At 37.6% G+C, this 21,432-nt stretch overlaps 1 protein-coding gene across 36 annotated transcripts in view; it reads left to right on the forward strand.

The window, feature by feature from the left end:
- The window catches only part of LOC135205827 (zinc finger protein 316-like), a 216,098-nt gene that overhangs the window by 38,401 nt on the left and 156,265 nt on the right, over positions 1–21,432 (forward strand). The window contains exons 6-7 of one of the 36 annotated variants that reach the window (XR_010312621.1): positions 13,178–13,444; positions 13,583–13,722. The exons of 20 other annotated variants lie outside the window; for them this stretch is intronic. Coding sequence is in view for 15 of the 16 variants with exons in the window: in XM_064237029.1 (XP_064093099.1) it covers positions 14,151–14,615 (465 nt within the window). In the remaining variant the exon portion in view is untranslated. 15 more of the 36 variants (XM_064237029.1, XM_064237042.1, XM_064237065.1 and 12 more) reach the window with 15 other exon arrangements.

The following is a 21,432-nucleotide window of genomic DNA, read 5'->3' on the forward strand; positions in this document are numbered from 1 at the left end:
TAGTAACATGAAAACCTTGTGGAGGGGGAGATGAAATCAGTTGGAAAAGTGTCTTACAGTTACTGTAAGCAAATGTAAACTGGATGCAGAGGAATAAGATTACTTGAGCACACTGAAAATAATTGGTGCTACCTTCAGGATCTGAGGAATAGTAGGTGGTAGAAATATTGAGCTGGAAAAGATAAATGTAGAGGATAGTATTAAAAAGAAAATTGAAGCAAAACAAAACTAGTGACTATAAAGCAAGCAAGAGGAAAAGCTAAAGTAACCAAATGCTTATTCTGGAAAATTTTTGGGGCCACCTGAATTGTGCACTGGTACAGTACATACAAAATTTACAAAGAATAGGGGATTTTTTATATTCGAGTGCATTATATGAATAGGTAAAAGGGAGATTCGAATATCTTGTTGTGATAGATGGGCAGGTCTTAGAGGAGGTATACTACACTGAACTGTGAACCAGGAGTTAAGAGAGAAGCTGCATTATAGTAAAATGGAGGGAAAGCTTTTCTACCTGTAATTAAAAAATGTTTCAGTGGTAAAGAGAACAGACTTGTGAAAGTACTTGACACTTGTAAGGTAGTCCTCGTTTAACGGCAGGGAGAAATCGCCATTAACCAAATAAATCGCCACCGAAAATCTGGGTAACGTCGTCGTCAGCCAAGCACTGTAAAACTGAAACGCTGTCATCCCAGGACTCCCTTTACCTTTTATGCCTTAGGTCTTGTTCATTGTCAAGAAAATGGCAATTTAGGGGAGTTGTAATCATAGAAGGTTGAGATTCAAGGCTAGACAAGTGGGAAGATTGTATTAAAGATGATGAACTGCTAGGTGATTTGGTTAAGCTGAAAAGTGTTAAAACACAACACACCCCCCCCTCCCAATATGAAGACAATATTTGCTACATGTCACCTCTAAGGGAAATAAAGAAAGTTATGGGGCAGCTTGCCTTCCATAGCAAAATTTAAAATGCACAGCTTGCATATGATTTAAAATTATTCATTTGTGTACAAGAGCAAATTTAAGACAGTCTTGTGAATGAATTAACATTATTTATCTTTGATCGATTTAAACTACTAAATAGTCATGGTTGAAGCACCTCGTTGGTGTGGTCGGTATGGTTTGCCTGCCACACCTCGCTGGCTGCGAGTTTGATTTTCAGTCAATCCAGTGAGGTGTGAGAGATTTGTATTTCTGGCGATAGAAGTTCACTCTCGATGTGGTTCGGAATTCACGTAAAGCTGTTGGTCCGATTGCTGAATAACCAGGTTCCATGCAACATAAAAACACCATACAAGCAAACATAGTCATGGTTGGGAGTTTTCAGCTTAAAGGAAGGAAAGAGGTACCTGGTGGTTGCAAGTTACTGTGGGTTTCTCAGATAGGTCGTGGAGAGTGATGATAAGATTCTGGAAGTTGTTACTCAGTATTTTGTTGAGGTTGTTCTCCATTAACATCCAAGTATTGTAATGAAAAGATTTCGCTCCAGATACAGGTTTATAAAGTTTCACCATTGTTAGAAATGTGATGTGTTACTCCTCACATTCCTTCCAGTCATTGATATGTACTGTTGTACCATAGTAGCTTGACAAGATGTCTTGTTTTCATGGGTGCATTGTCCAAGAGACTTAAAGCCTGTTAAGTTTTGCCTGTACCACCTGTTTTGGTTTTTTTTGAGACTTCAGGGGTGTAAGATTTAGAGAATACTAATTCAAATATAAAATTATTTTAAGAGGAAAGTTGGCAGTAGAAATAAGACCTGTGTTCTCTCTTTTTCCCCCATAGGGTTGTGGCAGTGGTGGCGCAATTGTCGTTCCTGTGGAGCAGAGGTCAGGGCAAGGGGTTCAGTTGAAAAATAGTGTTGCGGACTTGAACGTTTGCCTAACTTGTGGTTATAGGTCGTGGAGAAAGAGTGAAATTCGCAAACACCTTCGAACACACACTGGAGAGAAACCTTATGTGTGTACAGTCTGTTCTTATAGGTCAACTCAGAGCAGCAATTTAAAGAAACATTATCGGAAACGCCACCCTGCATTTGTCCCTGGGGTTGACAGGTCTCACGGTACTGCAAAACAAGTTCCTGACCGTAATGAATTACCATAATAAAATAAGCATTTGTAGCCGTGTATATGTACATAAGGGTTGGTTCGTCATCTGCTGCGATTGACAAACCTTCTTGATATACTAGTTTAGCTGTTATTTTATTTTGTTGCGATGCTAGTTTAGCTGTTGATTATTTTATTTTTTGCGCTTTACATACAAGATGTTGTCTACGACCTTGAAGAAAAACTGCTGGATAGGACCTTTTAGGTGGCAGCTTAAATTTTAATCGTATGCTGTGATGAAAGTTTCTTTTATCACTGAAATATTTTTCAAAATTTATCAAATTCTCTACAAGTACAATTTAAAATTAAGTTGGTGTATCAAGCCCCTTTTAAGTCTTTCATACACTTTGATTTCTGAAGGGTGTCTTGAACAAGTGGTTTCTTTTTCATCTTATTTTTCATATTTAGAAAATTTTTCAGTTTGTATATGCTATACTGATAATACCAATATGTACTACTCTTCTTGTGTATACATTTGCTGCGGATGTGGACTCATTGATAACAAGAATACGAGATTACTTCCTGTAAACAGCTGATACCTGTAAACTTAGTGAAGTAGGGCATACAGTGGTCCCCCTGTATTTGCGGGGGATGCGTACCCAGACCCCAACACCACCACCACCCTGCTAATCGTTGGAACCCACATTAAAACATTTAAAATGGCCTGTTTTGTTAGTAAATACTCAAGAAAAACCCTCTGCAAATTTTTAAATTGTTTTTTTAATGGTTTTATCACAAAAAGTGCATTTTATGATGAAATCAATAAAAAAAAGACCCAAGAATTTGTGGATATTTCTCAAAGAGAAATCTGCGAATACGGGGTCCCCGCTGTATTAGAAAATGCAAAGCAACCTATTTGGGGTCAGATAATTGTGGAACTAGTTGTAAGTCAAGTCATTCTTGTGACTAAATGATTGTAGAAAGGAAAACTATTGTCGAGTGTCGCGCCAAACGAAAGTGATGCGTGAGCGACTGAATGTATCATGTTGAAATCGAAAGATTTTGGTCATTTTATTAGGAGAGCATGGTTTATAGAGAAGTCCTGAAACTGAAGACGGATTAAGGTCTTCAGGGTGGAAAAGAAATCAGAACCTTGGAAGAATTATGATCTCAGGGCAATTGGAGCCATACAGGAGCGCATTAATAGATTACAAGTCGTCTTCATACAAAAATACATATCTCCTTGTGACCCACATGTCTTCTTCATAGGATCGTAAGTGCCATAAATCTTTGAGTTTTGGTTAATGGAGGTATTCGCTTATAAGCACCCCGCAGACTGGAATCCCTGCCGATAACCAGGGATTGCCTTATATGGAAATAAAGTTAAAAGCCACAAAGGAAAGGGAAACTGGAGTGTTACAAGATCTTTCGACTCAGTGTCCTTTACTTAGCAGACTGTTAAGTAGAGATGTTGAGTCGAAAGATCTTGCAGCACTCCAGTGTTTCCCTTTACTTCGTGGCTTTCACCGTTATTTATACATTCTTCATGTTCGAAATTTTTGTAATTCATAGAAAGGGGAAAATTGCTCATTGCCTCGGTACTGGGATACCTTAAAGATGGATTGTATAACCTTGATCATAGAACTGATAAGATGACGCATATGTGATTTTAACTATTTTCAACTCCGAATATTTTGAACAAACTTTTGGTATGGCGAAACCCACTTTCACCTGCTTCACTTGCTCTTTCAAAGTTATATATGGAATTTTTTGACAGTTGTACATCCCCAAGATTTAACATTTTCCTGTAACATTGTACCGTTACGTTGATGATATTTTAGCCATCATACCAAAGATTTGGATGTAAGTAACTTATTGGTTCGAGTAAATGATCAAGTCACTTTTATTAAATTTTACACTTGAGTTAGAAAAAGATGAATGTTTACCATTTTTGGACATAACTTCTCTCGGACAAGAACAGGATTTCATGCCAAATCAGTTAATCCATAGGTATCAAGCTGGTCAGATCGTTCACTCGTATCTTCTGTGAATGGTCTTTTAAGTATATATCTTTTTTTTTTTTTTTTTTTTTATAGCGATACGATACATTGACCCGAGAGCTTCTGTCACGTGCCACTTTTGTTTGGCTTGACTATACCATACGATACTTGACGGTTAAAACATAAAGTGGCTGCTCTAATAATTCTTTGTGGTACTTCCATGTAAAAATGCAGTGAACCAACTATGTATAGTTTTTTTTTTTTTTTTTTTTTTTTTTTTTTTTTTTTTTTTTTATAACCTTATGCAATGTTAGTGTGTGTGTGTATGTATATATATATTTATATATATAAATCTATATATATTATATATATATTATATATATATATTATATCTCATATATATTATATATATAGATATATATATATATTATATATATATATATATTTTACTGCACCTTCGCATCAGTTTGTTTTTACAGTATATACAGGCAGTCCCGGGTTATAGGCAGATTTCCATCCTGGCGGCATGATGGTAATTGAAAATCACAGATAACTGAAATTCAGTGATTGATGCCTCTGTTAGGTATGTATCAGCACTAATACTCAGTTATTGGTGCTGATAAGCAGAAAATGACATGTCGGTGCCGAATATTGCTGATTTTCGTTGCTAGACAAGCCCTGAAAAACCAGATAGGCAACAACCGAGCCTGCCAATAGCCAGGGACAGCCTGTACTAATATGTATATTCATGAGTGAAGAATTGTACAAATATGAAAATAGATATTAAATATTTGGTATTGATGAATTGTTTGTCTCTACCTAGTATACCTGTAATTTTTCTTACTGTACCAATTTTGAGTCCTCTAGTCTTAGTTTATGTTTTTCTTTATCCTCTCACCCTGATTTATGAAATGTAGTGTGTAGTGTACCAGCTAAGGGCAGTGTGCTATAAAAGTATGCAGAGTACTGACAAGCAGTAGCCACAGTTTGAAGGTGCATCTGGTTGTAGCTACTGACTGTACTTTGGAGCTTTATTTAATCGAGGAGTCGGACATTTTTGCTGAGAAGTGTCACAGTGGCGATCAGGAGATACCTGATCAATTGCTCACATCCGTATGTGGAGAGTTAGTCTACCATTTATAGCGACAGTCCGATGGCTATTTTTCAACGGTGCCCTGTTGTTATTCTCTAACAATCTTTAAGTCGCCTGTTTGTCTTGAGAAAACTAGTCCCCTTTGAACGTTGTTAGATGACAGGTTTTTTATATATATTTTATTAACTATTTATAGGGTGCTTATTTCCTGAAGACAGATCCCATCATGTGATAGTGGTGTACAGCACAAGAAAGGAAGTGCCTTATCAGGTTCTCTCACTAAGAGGACTCTTGTCTTTCTCCTCTGTAGAACCCACTTCCTGACAACAAAATAGTCATGCTTCACAAGTCTTGTGCAGGCAGTCCCCGGTTATCGACGATCCAGTTTTATGGGGCTTGTCTAGCACCATAAAATCCGCAATTTATGGTGCCGTAACGGCCCGTGTTATGGTTATTGGCGCCATAAATTGCCGAGTTTCGGTTAATGGCGTTTTCGCTTATCGGCACACCCTTGGGAACAGAACCCCTGCCGATAACTGAAGACGGCCTGTACAGTGTAGAAGTGTTGACAATGCTCGTTCGATGACTTTAGACATTTTTCCCTTTAACCTTTGGTTCAGTCAAGAAGGTATGTAAATTTCGGGGGTCATCTGCAAATCCGCACCAGTGTTTCAAGGTTCATGTTGTTAACCTTCACCTGACATGGAACTGATTGCTGAGATGGGAAAGCTATGTGGATTTGTGAATCAATACCCTTGGGAACTAATTTTCCTTAAATGGCTCTTGTTGTCCTGGGGATTTTGGTTCCTTGATGTGTTTGAACAAACATGAAATTGAATAGACACATTTTTCCCAAGTTTTTACTATTTAAGTAGGTTGGGATGTACAGTACATTGGTTAATTTTTGTGACCGGAGCCCTCTTTAGGTGTTTTTATTTTTTTGGGTGGAGGAATGCTAAGACCCTCATTGGGCCACTTTTTGTATGACAGAATGTCTGTTGCCTTATCTTCGAGAATACAACTGCGTCTTCCTTGTTGTCAAGAGCGGTGTTCTTTAGGTGAATGATCATCAGGTTTTACATGAATAACATTTCTAAATTTTCTGTTCTGTCAGATTGTCTTAATTTTTTTAAGCAGATATTGATGTAGGGGTTTTTAGCATGAAATCTAAGTTCAGATCCACACTCATATATCTGTTGATGTGTTCTTAGTAAAGGACAGGCAAGCAAGCTACTACTCGAGCTAAATTATCTTTTAATTTCATATAATGGTCAAAATCCAATCCTTTGTGGCTTGTAAATCTTTATAAATCACTATATTACTGCCAAACTGGTTTTTCACTTTTAAACAACAGTGTAAAATTTTTTACTTAATCTGTTTATTTTACTACCGATTCCAGTCTAAGTGCAGATAGATGCTGGTACAGATTTAACCTGAACTAGACAACTACTGGATTGGAAATTTTCCCAACACTAAATGCTACTCATATACTGAAACTTGACCTTTCAGAATTTAACTAAAAATCCTTTGCTTTAAGTATGAGAATTATTCCTTAATTGGGGGAAAAAATTAGGAACAGACTTTATCAACACAAGAGTTATTTCCACCAAAGACATTAATAGATACACGTGCAGATAATTCATACAGAATATTAAGAGAAATTTTAGTTAAATTAGAAGTAAGATGTATTCTCTCTCTTTCTTTAGGGATATGGTGATGGAGGAGCGGTTGCTGTTTCAATGAAGCTAAGCTCAGGGTACGAGTTTAAAGTGGGAAATAACGTTAGCTACATGAAGGTCTGTCCCACTTGTGGTTATGTGTCTATGGATGTTTGTGACCTCCGTAAACACATCCGAACGCACACTGGTGAAAAGCCGTACGCCTGTACGCTCTGTTCGTACCGGTCAACTCAAAGTAGCAATTTGAAGACTCATTATAGGAAGCACCACCCAGAGTCTGTGTCGAATAATCAAATTTCTCGTAATTCAAATAATACTTATGATAGTCCCCCCTAACACTATGAAGTGATAATTACGTATTCAAGTCTTCAGACATCTAGAAAGGAAGGAAATTGAGGTGTGGTGCTCTCATAATAGTTAACTGACTTCATTAATAGGGTCAGAAAGTTTAGAAATGTATGTTATCAGGTAATTTGGGGTTACCTTTCCAAGTGCTATATAGAAAATATGGAAATAGGTTAAGGAAACTTGTGACTGGAAAAATAAAGGTATTTGAAATTGCCCTGTTGACTTTTTCTTAGTACTTAGTAAATAAAGGCTTATTCTCAAAGGCATTACGAAAAATATCTTTACTTAACCCATGAAAATTGTCATCTTTGAATTATTGCAGAAATTTATCGCTTATCACTATTTGTTTGCTGGGATGACTCGCATTTACTCAGGTTAAGAATACCTGTTAATTAATATGATGTTTCTCAAATAACATCATAGTCCAGATTAAAAGTTCTAGTGATTACTCTTCAATAAATCACCTTGTGATTGCCCATTATAGCCTGAGGTTCACTGAATTCTGTCAAGTATGCCAGTCCCAGCTGTGAGAGAATGCCCCTTGCATTTATTCTTGTCATTGATGAAGGATGTCCTGTGTATTTTTGTTTATACAGTTCATGAATTCACTGCTGTACGTCACAAACCAAATTCATTATAGCTGAATAATCCTTTGGATTCCAGTGCTTGCCTTCAAGCCTGAATTCCATCTTCCATTCCATGCTGTCATGTTGTATTTGAAGTTGTCTTGTGTTTACCAGTGATGCTGGATAGCTAGATTCAGCTATGCCGAATAGTTCAAATTTTTATGAGAATTAGTGTGCTATAGTAAGAAGTTTGAATATAAGTGATTATAGCGTTTGCTTTCAGAGGCTTGTATAGATGTACAGGCAGTCCCTGACTTATGGGGGTTCCATTCTTGAGACGTGTCTTAGGCCGGAAAATTGTCAAAAATCCTAAGAAAACCTTACTTTTAATGTTTTGGGTATATTTAAAACTATATAAACTGCATTTTTATTGCATTTTTCATTGAAAAAAAAAAATTCAAATATTGATTATTTTGCATTTTTGTTGTCTTATTTCTTTTGTCACACCAGAGCCGTAACCCTGGAACATGTGCCGTAAACCTGGAAATAATTTTGGGCGAATATAATTTAAAAGCGTCGTAACCTCGGAACGTCGTAAGCTGAACCTGTCGTAGGCCGGGGACTGCATGTACTTTGCTGACAGTCTTGTTAGATTTTGTCATTTAGTGGTAATTCTGGTGTGGGATTGATGGGCTAACTAGTACACCTTTGATTTTATGAGGACTCCTTGCTCAGGAAGAGGATGTGGTGGGATATGGCTTTTCAGTTTGACATCGTAACTTATTTTGGTTCTTTTAAGCACTTTGCCTTTTTGGGTTGAGGATGAATTATTACTGTGTTTTCATGCAGTTTTCCAGTCTTATACAGTAAGTTCTTGGGTTAGACCATGCTGTGAGAGTCCTGTGTAATTTTTTATTTATTTATTTATTTTTTTCAAAAAATGCTTAAATTTATCATTTTTAATCTGGATAATCTTGCATCACAATGTTTTACTCGGACAGAAAATGTTAACCTCCTAAAATGAAGTTAAGAGCTGGTGTGGAGGAACTACAACTATTAAAGAAATCTCCAAGTGAAGTTAACTAAGAGAAACTACATAAGAACACTAACTAAAGCAATGTAGATAATAATAGAAGTCATTTCTCTTCTTTCTACTATGCACCCCACTCCCAAGCCACAAGTTAGATGCACCAGCTGTGTTTTATTTTTATTGCATAAGCAATACTAGCGACACTGATCCAGGTCCAAGAATCATCAGATATGGTAGACAAGTGCAAAAGTCTAACTGGGAAACTAATTTGCTAAATTGTACTGACATATATAGGCAGTCCCCGTTTATTGGGAGTGCGGTTTTATGACGCTGGTCTGATTTTTGGCACGGAAATTCGCAGATTTCCAGTTAACGGTGCCGAAAATAGAGTAGTATTGACATGATACATAACAAGAGGCATCTTTAACTAGTTATCTGCGTCGAAAATCTGTTATCAGTAATTTTTGCATATGAACCTGTCGGAATGGAACCAATCATCATCTCATTGGTAATGGTCTGCATAAAATTTTGAAGAAAATGCCTGGCTGGCACGGTATCTAGAGTTCTAGGATTGGGCAGTGATCTTGGCACTATTTATCTGAACTTTGCTTTCGACAAGTTCTTGCGCACATCTTCCAAGTCAGATGTACACAAGGGAACATGCAGAAGTTCAAAATGAGCAGACTAGCATATGTTCTACCCCGTGGTCTCAGAGAATCCAAGGCAACTTGATGGTGACAAGTTTAGACACATCAACTTTGGTTTGAAAAAGAAAAAAAAAACTCAGATGTCAATCTCGACCCAGATACAGTACTCCTAGTGAAAATTTGGTAATTCAAGGGGAAATAATGTGTGTACATATTAGAGATGGGAATAAGCAGACAGTGCTGACAGTGATTAAGAAGGATTCAGCATGTGAAGATTAGGGGAGAGGAGCATTTAGTCTGAAAACCTATAGACAAAGACCAGAAGTTTAGCTGGAGAAAAAGTAAGAAAATCTGCCAAAGTTTCTCTGGTGCAATCAAGTTTTTCTGTTCGTCGTATGAACAAGGCCACCAAAATAGATCTATCTTTCGGTGCTCTCAGTATAATGCTGTATGAGTTGTGGCCCATGAAACTTTTACCTTGGCCCTGTGGTTGCCTGCCCTATAACGTTACCAGATGGACGATTATGGCCAACTTTAACCTTAAATAAAATAAAAACTACTGAGGCTAGAGTGCTCCAGTTTGGTATGTTTGATGATTGGAGGGTGGATGATCAACATGCTGATGTGCAGCCCTCTAGCCTCAGTAGTTTTCAAGATCTGAGGGCAGACAGAGAAGGTGCGGACGGACAGACAAAGCCGGCACAATATAGTCTTCTTTTCAGTCAGACAACTAAGATTCATGCAGAGTGAAGATCCAACAAACATTTATTCAAGGCAGAAAATGCTCAAGACTGAAAAGAAGGGAGAGATATCATTTCACCTCTAACCCCATAAAGAATAATCCAGATGTAGTAAAAATGAAAATGTCTGGACTATGGAAGAATAATAATTTGAATAGGGTTTTAGTGTTGCTGTGCTAAATTTACCTTGTTGGACCAATGATGATAATGTTGGTTGTGGAAACTGGTTTGAAGTGGAAGCTTTGATGTATGACAGGATTTAACGAAAGGTGGTGGTGGTTTTTTTTTTTTTTTTTTTTTTTTTTTTTTTTTTTTTTTTTTTTTTTTGTTTTTTTTTTTTTTTTTTTTTTTTTTTTTTAATTTTTATGAAAAACTCATGCAGTAGTAGGTATAAAGTGGGGGATGGAGCTTTCATGCTATTACTACACTATATTAACTGTGGGTACTACTGTATTCTACAATATTTTTCTAGTAATGTACACGAATTTATTCTTCTTTGTGGGTAGGAATTCTTCGTTTACCTTTGAAAAGTACAGACACCACCCTACTTGCAACGAGTTGGTACATTCCGGATGGCCGTTTGTTTGTTGAATTGTATGTAAGCTGGTTACTGTACTCTTCATGGCTATTGTAGTACAGTATGGTATAAAATCAATAGAGTACTATATTATTTTTCATTCTAAAACAAAACTGTATTAAACTCTATGTACGTACATTACTGTGTGTACAGTATAGGTGCACAAAATCAAGTTTAAAAGTTTAAACTTGCATGTGACGAAGGGGAGCGCTCTGAACAGTCTTAATTTGCGATCTCGTTTGGATCTTGATATTAGTAAGTAGGGTGGTGTCTGTATTTTACATTCTTTTAAAAAAAATGAGATTTAGAACCTGTCATGCATGTTGAATTGAACTCTCTGCATCTGTTGTGGACCTAAGTGAGGTGATTCTCTCTTCCCGTTAGGGTGGTTGTCAACTTGGCTTTGGGGTGGCTCATGCGAAGATGCCAGGGCAGGTGCGCCTTCACAGTTGCTCCCACTGCTCCTACGTTGCTCGCGACAAGCACGACCTGAGGAAGCACATGTACATTCACACCGGAGAAAAACCTTACTCATGCCCCCACTGTAGTTATAGGGCCCGCCAGACAAGCTGTATCAAGACTCATGTGCGAAAGCATCACCCATATTCTGCCATGTGAAAGGAGTCGAGGGAAATTTTCTCTTGAAACTTACAAATTTTATAGGTGTGCTTCAAGTTGGTTTAGCTGCGTAATTCGTATTACGATCATAACATATACAGTATTAGGGTTTGTGGGATGAAGTTAATTGAGCCTACTTTGATTCCTTTTGCTGCTTTATTATACGTCTGAGGATTCCCAAAATGAAGATTTTAGGAAAAGATTTACTTTCCTTTTCTCTGTACGTAGATATAGATGGTTATTTTTTAACTCTCAGGGGGTGGAAGTTGTCTGAAATAGCACAGTTCAGTATTTATATTGTTCCATATCTACATATCAATGAATTAAAATCGTACACAAGCACATGACCTTTTTGTTTGATAAACACGGACTTCCTTTTGCTTACCATACTGTACCCAGTTGTGTGATGTAAACCTGCTTCCTTTTGACAAATTTGTACCAAGAAGAAAGTCAAATCCCACCAAAATTACAGGTAGGGATTATTACCTTGCTCGTACTTTTTGTAACAGTCTTAGGCTGCATACTTTTTTACTTTTTTTATAGTGAAAGTATGTGTATGTTTCTCTACTTGATTCTTGTGTGTTTTGGATAGTTTGGGTCATTAACCTTCAAGTGTTAGGGCTGACCCATTTCCTTGCTAAAAAGTTTGTCTCAAGTGATATTATTGACCTCAGTTCTGTAATGGTGGTGGTTGTAAGAAAAAGTGACATTAGTACCATGAAAAATTTTTCCAAGTATCTGACCAAAACAAGAATGAAATTTTTAAGCTTTTTCTTTCAAGTGTCATAATAAATCAAAACTTTCCCCCAGAAGAGGCTGTGAATGGGAATACAGGCAGTCCCTGGTTATTGATGGGGTGCTGATAAGCGAAAACCGCCATTAACTGAAGCTCAGCGATTTCAGGTGCTTATGGCGCCAAGATTTGGTTGATGGCGCCTCTGTTATGTATGTATGTTATGGAGCCATAACTCTATTATCAGCACCATATGGGGCCATAACTGTATTATCGGCATCTTGTGGCGCCGATAACCGAAATTGTGCCCATTATGGTGCTATAAATTGCCGATTTTATGGCGCCTAGACAAGCCCCATAAAACCGCATCGCCGTTAACAGAGTCCGCCGATAACCGGGACTGCTTGTAGTACTATATTTTTTGAAGTGTTTGGGATTTTCTGTAGCTGAATGAAACTTTATGATCGTACAGTAATTGCATGTGCGAGTGCTGTATGGTGACTAGTATATCAAGAATGGAACATCTAGGGCATGCATTGACAAGGCTCTCTATCCCTTTTTTTCCCTTAGGTGGGGGGAGGGTCATCGCATGGTACGAGGACCTACGCGGTATGCCCTGTTTGTGGACATCAGGCCAGAGACAACGTGGACTTACGGCGTCACCTGAGGGTTCACACGGGAGAAAAGCCGTTTGCCTGTCCCCTTTGCCCCTATCGGGCTACTCAGAAGAACAATCTGAAAAGACACGTGGCCTTCAGGCACCAGCAAAATCTTATTTCCAAAACTTAATGAATGTCTGCACTGTTCTTGGTCTTCTGGCCATATTGGTACTAGTTACTCCCATGAAGTTGAATTTAGGCATAGATTACGTACTTTTAATCGTCACCATGAAATAGAAGTATGCAAAGAACAAATGCTGCTGCTTAGGAGGTCTGATTTAGATCATCACATCATCCTGAGGTAGAGATGTGAACAGATGGAGAAAAAGTAGTATACCACTAATACTTGTTTTGGCAGCTTACCAGCCAATGACTAGACTAAGGAAGTTAAGGCAAGATGATGCTCAGGATCATACCAGTGAACTGTTTCTCTCCTTTATAGGTGTCAACCATGAGAGGCAAGGCCCCGCCCAGAGGGAGGAGTATGTACGTTTGTCGGTTTTGTGGCTACACTGCCAGAGACAATGACAACCTGAATCGCCACATCCGGACTCACACAGGAGAAAAGCCTTTTGCCTGCCCGTACTGTCCCCATCGCACTACTCAAAAGACTCATCTTAAAAATCACGTAGCACTGCGGCACAAAATTCTTTAGGCAGCTCGTAAAGGGCGACTTGACGGAAACGTTTCCGAGAAACAGTCACGCAGGGTAAACATCGCAGATCTTGGAAACGAAATGTGACGAATGAGGAGATTTATTCTTTGGATGAAATGCATAGATGTGTGTGCTTTACGAGGATCGATAATGCAACTCAGGGAAGTAATAGATTTCCATCTTCTGTTCTAGGGAGTGGACATGGTTAATCCAGCCAGCAACAAGCACCATGAAGGGTTACTTCGAAGTTCCTTACCACATCTGCCTCTGCCAGCGGCTGCTGCCTCCTCATTTCCTATTAGGAAATGTGTGGTTCCCTTACCGCACGATAAAGGGAGACGGGACTTTCAGTGTAATGTTTGTGGCTACCAAGCCATCAGTGAATCCAAGCTTACAATACACTATCGAACGCATACCGGAGAAAAGCCCTTTCTTTGTCCTCATTGCTCGCATAGATGTGCTCATAAAAGCAACCTCATAACTCACGTTAGAACACGCCATGCTGATCTTCAAAACCGCAATATTACCTGAAGGTGATGATACACTTCATGAGAGTGTTGCTTAAAAGTGGTGGATTTAGCAAGAGGTAGTTAACATAAATTAAGACCTCTGTTGAGTGGTTTTACTATTGTGAAAAGCTCTTCTTATCTGCAGTGTTGAAATGTAATTTCAGAGATGATTTCATTTAATTTTACGTAGTTGGTATTTAACAGCATTTGCTTTAAAAAGTAGTGCTGATCAGTCTCCTTTTCTCTTCTAGGGAATGGATTTGACAAAGCCATCCAGTAGCCGGCAGCGGGATGGGCAAGTAACGGCCAGAAAATCATCAATAGACTCATTATCTGACTCGATTAGAGAAGAGACCTCAAGGGTCCAGGCTTCTCTCTCTTTCCTAGAAAGAGCAGGATACCCAGGATCTCCTGTTATGGGGTTGCTAGGATCGTCAAGTGCAGAAGGACCCTCTCAAGGAACCAGGTCCTTTTCAGATGCTACCAGGAAAGAGTTTATATGCCTGACTTGTGGTTATCAGGCTATTAGTGAATCTAAGTTGACCATGCACATACGGAAACACACTGGTGAAAAACCATTCAGTTGCCCTATATGCCCTTATAGATCTGCTCAGAAGAGCAATCTGAGTACTCACATCAAGAATGTGCATCACATGACCTCTGCTGATGGAAAAATCTCTTCGTTTGTTAATCACACTGAAAATTGTAGCAATTAAAGGCAAGTCAGTATTATAGAGATTTGGAGAAAGGAGATGTTATTTAGATATACGTATCTTCCATTTGAATCTTGATCAGTTATTGTGGATATAGAGGTCAAAAGTACACTGAGTTAAGGTATAGTGTGAAAACTTGTACAGTAATTTGAGACACTTGTTAAAAGAGAATTTTTTCTCCTGTTCCCTAGGTGAGTCCATGGGTAGGGAAGAGACGGGCGATCCACCAATGCCAGTCTTGCAGGTACAGTACCCACAGCAGCAAGGACATGCGCCGTCATATTCTTGTCCACACTGGAGAGAAACCTTTTGGTTGTCCAATTTGCCCCCATCATTCAGCCAGAAAATCTAATCTGCAAATGCACGTTAGGATGAAACATGGCATCTCTCTTGATTAGGTAAAAGAACCTAATGCTAACCTAAGAGTTTATGGTACAGTACTCAAAACTAAGAGAATCTTTGGAAGACTTTACGTTGGGTGAATGTAACTGCAACTGAGGTGCCTTGACATCATTTTCTTTTGAGGAGATCTCCATGTGAATGTTGGTGTTGGCGATTTGAAGATTGCTCTCTCTGAATGAATGTCATTCTCATTTTCATAGGTACAGAGATGGAGAGCCAAACCTAACGAAGGGCCACACTGTTGCAGTTACTGTGGCTTCCAAGCCAGGGACAAGTTGGACCTAAAGCGACACATCCGTGTACACACTGGAGAAAAGCCTTTTGCCTGCCCTTACTGTCCTCACCGCTCTGCTCTCAAAGGAAATCTCAAGCATCATATTATGAGGAGGCATATGACAAACTAACTCAGAGTTGGCGGCCCTTCCCATGTGTTACCTTTTATTTTGCACGAGAGGAAAGTTTGTTGTGATCTTTGGATTACGTACATTGGAAAACATAAGAGAAATGACCGGTGCTGATATCATACCCCCTATATTGTCATTTGATGAGTGTTTGTGGAAGTGATGGCTGATAATTATGACTGTGTTCATTTTTGTTAAGTGGAAGTATTTTTCATCAGACAGTTTTCTCCTCTGTGTCCCATAGGTTAATGTAGATGAGACCCCGAGCGGCAGCAGATTGGCGTTGTCGGAGCCATATCATTGTTGCGGGTGGTGTGGATATAAGGCTTGGGATGCATCTACCTTAAGGAGTCATGAGCGAATTCATACAGGCGAGAAACCATTTGCTTGTTCCTATTGTCCATATCGTTCTACTCGAAGGTCTAATCTCAAGAGGCATGTCAAATTTAAACACTATTTTGGAGTACCAGATACTGTACATGAATAAGGAACATCTTTAGAACCTTTGAGTTATTGTAAGCAAGGAGCACGTGTCAGGTTTCAGTCGTTTTGATAAAGTTATTCTTTTACCATCTAAGTTAATGAGATTTCAAATAGATATGTACATTTAACTTGAAGTATATGGAATTGTCTTCAATCTACTCAGAGATATTTGTTAAAACAGGAATAAAATGAAAACTACAGAATTATTTTTTAATTACATCCTTCTCAAATATTAGAGTACAAGATAGAGTAATCCACAGTTAGCCAGCATTTTTTTTCTCGTGGATGAAAACTTGCAAAGATGATACGAGACCCAGATCTTGAAGGAGCTGCATGCTGGCTACAAGGAGTCAGTCTTGGGGAGTGCTAGATAATCATTTTGAAAAGAATTTATGTCATAGTCATTTTAGTTTTCTTATGCCTAACCACCATTGTTTGCTTTAATTTAAGTGGCTACTGTTGGTCATGCTTGTAAAATCTAGTAAAGCATTTACAACTAAAGGGATTATCTTAGGTTGCATTTTATGCTTAAAAGGTGTGATTGAAAGTACAATAACATTTTTTCTTGGACAGTATTACATGTATTAGTTTTAAGAAAACTTCATTCTGATGTAAAGAGTTAATCAGTAAATACTTTCCATCGAAAGTAATGAGATAGGTAAAATTTAAAGTAAATTTGAGCAAGGCAATATGGATGTGGTTGTGACCAACTATGTCACATCACTGGCTGGATGTAGGTCTTTTATTCAATTGGTTTGATGTAGTTGTTTCATATATATATATATATATATATATATATATATATATATATATATATATATATATATATATATATATACTACAGTATATATATATATATATATATATATATATATATATATATATATATATATATATATATATATATATATATATATATCTCTCTAATAAAAGGAGCCCATAAAAAAACACACAAGTGAGAGAAAAGTACTATATTTCAGAGACTGCTGTCTCTCTCTTCAGGTATATGATGAGAAAGTTTACAGAAAAAGGTGGTATTTATACCAAGAGATTCGTCCACAAGTAAGCCAATTTAGGTCACCCCCGCTGATAATCTTCCTTTAATCTTCTTAAGCGTTGGTTGAATGAACACTGCGTCGACGATGTCCGATGTCCAATTCCCTTTTGAGATGTTTCTTACCCTGCTTCTCTTTTATAAGCCGATTCCATCATTTGACTCTTGTACCGGCAGTTTGCTGCTATAAATTACCACGTGACATATTCCAGTTTATTCTATGGTTATGTTCATTTATATGGTTGAAAATAGCCGAGTTCTGTTGTCCATACCTAACTGACCGTTTGTGTGTATTAATGCTCTGGGTGGGGAAGTGATTACCTGTAAATCCGATGTAAGATTGGTCACAGTCCTGGCATGGGATCTCATATACCCCAGAGTCTTTGGGCGATGTCTTTTGTTGGACGTTAATCAGGATTTGGCTAAGGTATTTGGGTAGGTAAATGCAAAAGGGTTGGATTTCCCAAGGGTGTGAGTTACTCTCTTAATCGTCTCCAGGTGGGGAATTTTTATTTTATTGTTGGGTGTGTCTCTGGTCTTGTCTTTAGGGGGTCGGTAGAAATTACGTTTGCTTTTTGAATTGCTTTCTCAATTATATGGTCAGGATACTTTAAAGATGAAAGTTGCTTGCGAATTAGTTCAAATTCTTTTTCCAGGAAATCTGGGGAACAAATTCGTAAGGCTCTTATGAATGAGTTTCCTCTCAAAATTAAATGCATTAGTGCCCAGCATCAAATTTAAAGTTGAATGGGAAACAGACAACAAAATTCCTTTTCTTGATGTTTTAATAATCAGAGACACGACAGAATACAAATTTACCATAAACAGAAAACCAACGTTCTCACTTTCATATATTCACTACTTTAGCTATCATGACAATACTATCAAGATAGGTCTAGCTAGCAACTCATTCTAAGAGCCTTACGAATTTGTTCCCCAGAGTTTCCTGGAAAAAGAATTTGAACTAATTCGCAAGCAACTTTCATCTTTAAAGTATCCTGACCATATAATTGAGAAAGCAATTCAAAAAGCAAACGTAATTTTCTACCGACCCCCTAAAGACAAGACCAGAGACACACCCAACAATAAAATAAAAATTCCCCACCTGGAGACGATTAAGAGAGTAACTCACACCCTTGGGAAATCCAACCCTTTTGCATTTACCTACCCAAATACCTTAGCCAAATCCCTGATTAACGTCCAACAAAAGACATCGCCCAAAGACTCTGGGGTATATGAGATCCCATGCCAGGACTGTGACCAATCTTACATCGGATTTACAGGTAAATCACTTCCCCAGAGATTAATACAACACAAACGGTCAGTTAGGTATGGACAACAGAACTCGGCTATTTTCAACCATATAAATGAACATAACCATAGAATAAACTGGAATATGTCACGTGTAATTTATAGCAGCAACTGCCGGTACAAGAGTCAAATGATGGAATCGGCCTTAATAAAAGAGAAGCAGGTAATGAACATCTCAAAAGGGAATTGGACATCGGACATCGTCGACGCAGTGTTCATTCAACCAACGCTTAAGAAGATTAAAGGAAGATTATCAGCGGGGGTGACCTAAATTGGCTTACTTGTGGACGAATCTCTTGGTATAAATACCACCTACACCTTTTCTGTAAACTTTTCTCATTCATATACCTGAAGAGAGAGACAGCAGTCTCTGAAATATAGTACTTTTCTCTCTACAATGTGGTGTTTTTATGGGCTCCTTTTATTAGATGGAATTCTGTTGTTACAGAACACTTTTACCAGTCTATATATATATATATATATATATATATATATATATATATATATATATATATATATATATATATATATATATATAATATATATATATATATATATATATATATCTAATCTTGTGTTCTGAAAAGTGGATGCCGAATGCATTAATAGGTAAACTTATTCTTCTTCTTGGTTAGAAATGCAATACTACCTGTACTGCCTGCTTCCTTTAGATTCTTAAGAAAAATGCCACCGAGTGATCTGTTGGGTTATGGCTATTCTTATCTAATTATTACATTTTTCTGAAGCTTTGCGTGGCTCTTTAGAAGAACTGGTCAAAAGAGAGTATGCACACGCTTCGAACGGGGAGAGTTATTCAGATAGCCAGATGGAAAGTGGGTCATTGCAGACTGAGAATGAAGGACTCGCAGTGTTACTTTAAAGTTCTCCATGTAAGGTACACTTAAGGGCTGGTGTGAGGCGAGTTTTGAATTTGAATATTTTAAATCCTTTATTGCTTTTAAACGTGTTTTTATGCAATACGTATGTATTTTCAAAAATTAAAATCAATAAAGTAAGTTCTTCAGAATCCTGCATTGAAGTTAGGTAAGAGACATTTTGTAAATATTTTTTAAGCAATATTTACAAAGTCTTTTTTGCTCCATGAAGTGTAGTAGATTTCCTTTTGAGGTACATATGTATAGTATATTACTATGCATGCCAGCTATTGCAAATAAAAACAAGGAAAAATAGTAAGCATTTATTTTCTGGGTTGCATTGGTTTGATGATCATTCTCGTTGCATTTCAACTAACTACTTACTTGGGCGATATAATTAAACCATCTTAAACACTCCAGATATCATTCCATTGTTACCCGGCATACAAGTATTTATGGTCAATTTGGTGTCTAATCAAGTGACATCAAACGGTGAAAGCTTCACAGTGTCTTTGGAATCTTGAAAAGTCAACAGACACTGCATTGTGCTTTTCCTGCTGAAACAATAACAATCTTGGTGAGAAATACGATTTTGTACATGAATTGTTTCCGTCTGTTATCTATGGGTCTGGTTTACTGCTTAATGGATCACGATAAATATATATTTGAAAGTCACTTGGAGGAGAATATATTTATTGACAAAGTCTGCTACACATAAACATAATGGAAACTCTTACCTTATTAATTCAGAATCTAAGTTCCACACAAAATAAGCTATATTTTTCTTGGAGCATACACACAAAAGTTTATATCTTTGTCAGAAGATTTTGTGTTAGTCGTTTTAAAACTGACTCCATCAGTTAGATACGGTACTATTTAAAATGAGTGCAGGAATATCCTTAGTCCTATCAAACATACTAAGCTGCATTGAAGAAGGTTACTAGTTTCTAGTAAGTCAGCCAGTGAAGTGAAAATAAAAAAAAAAAGAACCAATTCTGTATTTCTCAGGATTGACATGGTAAGTGTTAAGTGAATCATATCTCATTGATTCATTAGTTGGAATGCTATTGCAGAAAGCAGATAAGATTTTTGTCTAGTTATTTTTGTTAGTTTCATGTTGGGATTGGAATCAAATGCTAGCTCATTATTTAGCCTGATATAGCTGCAGTTGCTACACCTGAAACTCACTCTCTCTCTCTCTCTCTCTCTCTCTCTCTCTCTCTCTCTCTCTCATTTTTTTTTATTCTCATTAGGTCAGTTTCGGCTTTAGTGTTTTGACATCCATCAGCACAGTAAACTTTCTCATTCCCTTCATTTTTGTCTACCAACACTAACCCATCACACTCTAAGTGTACTTTTATGTATTGGTTTATTTCTGTATTCTACAGTCTGCCTCAGCTGTCTACTCCAAGGAGATTGAATGCACAATATTTGGGAAATTTTTAATTGCTGAAGAAGGCAGATTGAGCTACGTATATTCTTGGTGTGAGATGTAACATGATGGTGTTTTTAAGTATTTATAACAACAAAAACAATAACAATTAATAATAATAATTGTAAAAGTCATGATCTATGCAACACTAGAAGTCAAAAATAACTGATAAGTATTTCGTACTGCCTGTGATACAACCACTGCTGCTTGTTGCTTTGCTGTCCTTAAAAACGTATGGAAGTGGGAGACCAAAGCCTAAACTGAAGGAGCCCTTTTCTTTTGTTGTAGGGCAGCGATGGGGGCGGAACACCTGCAGCCATGACAGCCGCATTACGCGTGTGCAGTGTCTGTGGAAAGATGGGATTTCGAAGGACTTATGACCTGCAGCGGCACATGCTTTCCCATGCAGCCGTTCGGCCCTTCCAGTGCCCCCATTGCGAATACAGGGCCGCCCTTAAGTACAACCTGGATGCTCACGTTCGTCTGAGGCATCCAAACGAGGCAGTCGGTTCTGGTGCTGCGACTGCTATCGCTGCTAGGGTTCCATCCTCTGGTGGAAGGCCCTTTGGTTCATTAAATTTGCAGTCCTCAAAAGGAGATTATAACTTAGGGGTGAAGCAATATCTGAAGCATTAGTAGGAGTTGGCAGTAATAAAAGGATTTTTTTTTTTTTTTTTTTTAAGCTGTTATTTCATTACAAAACAAATTCTGTTCTAACAATACTACAACTGTTTTCCCAGCAGAATTTTTCTTTTTTTGCAATATATACGTTAAGACTAATAAAGATATTCTACTGCACAAATGTTTTAATTTTCCACTTTTTTAGGAGTGCTGTAGAAAACTAAAAAATGTTGTCAAATAT

This window comes from Macrobrachium nipponense, chromosome 24, assembly GCF_015104395.2.
Source record: "Macrobrachium nipponense isolate FS-2020 chromosome 24, ASM1510439v2, whole genome shotgun sequence".
Lineage (NCBI taxonomy): Eukaryota > Metazoa > Arthropoda > Malacostraca > Decapoda > Palaemonidae > Macrobrachium > Macrobrachium nipponense.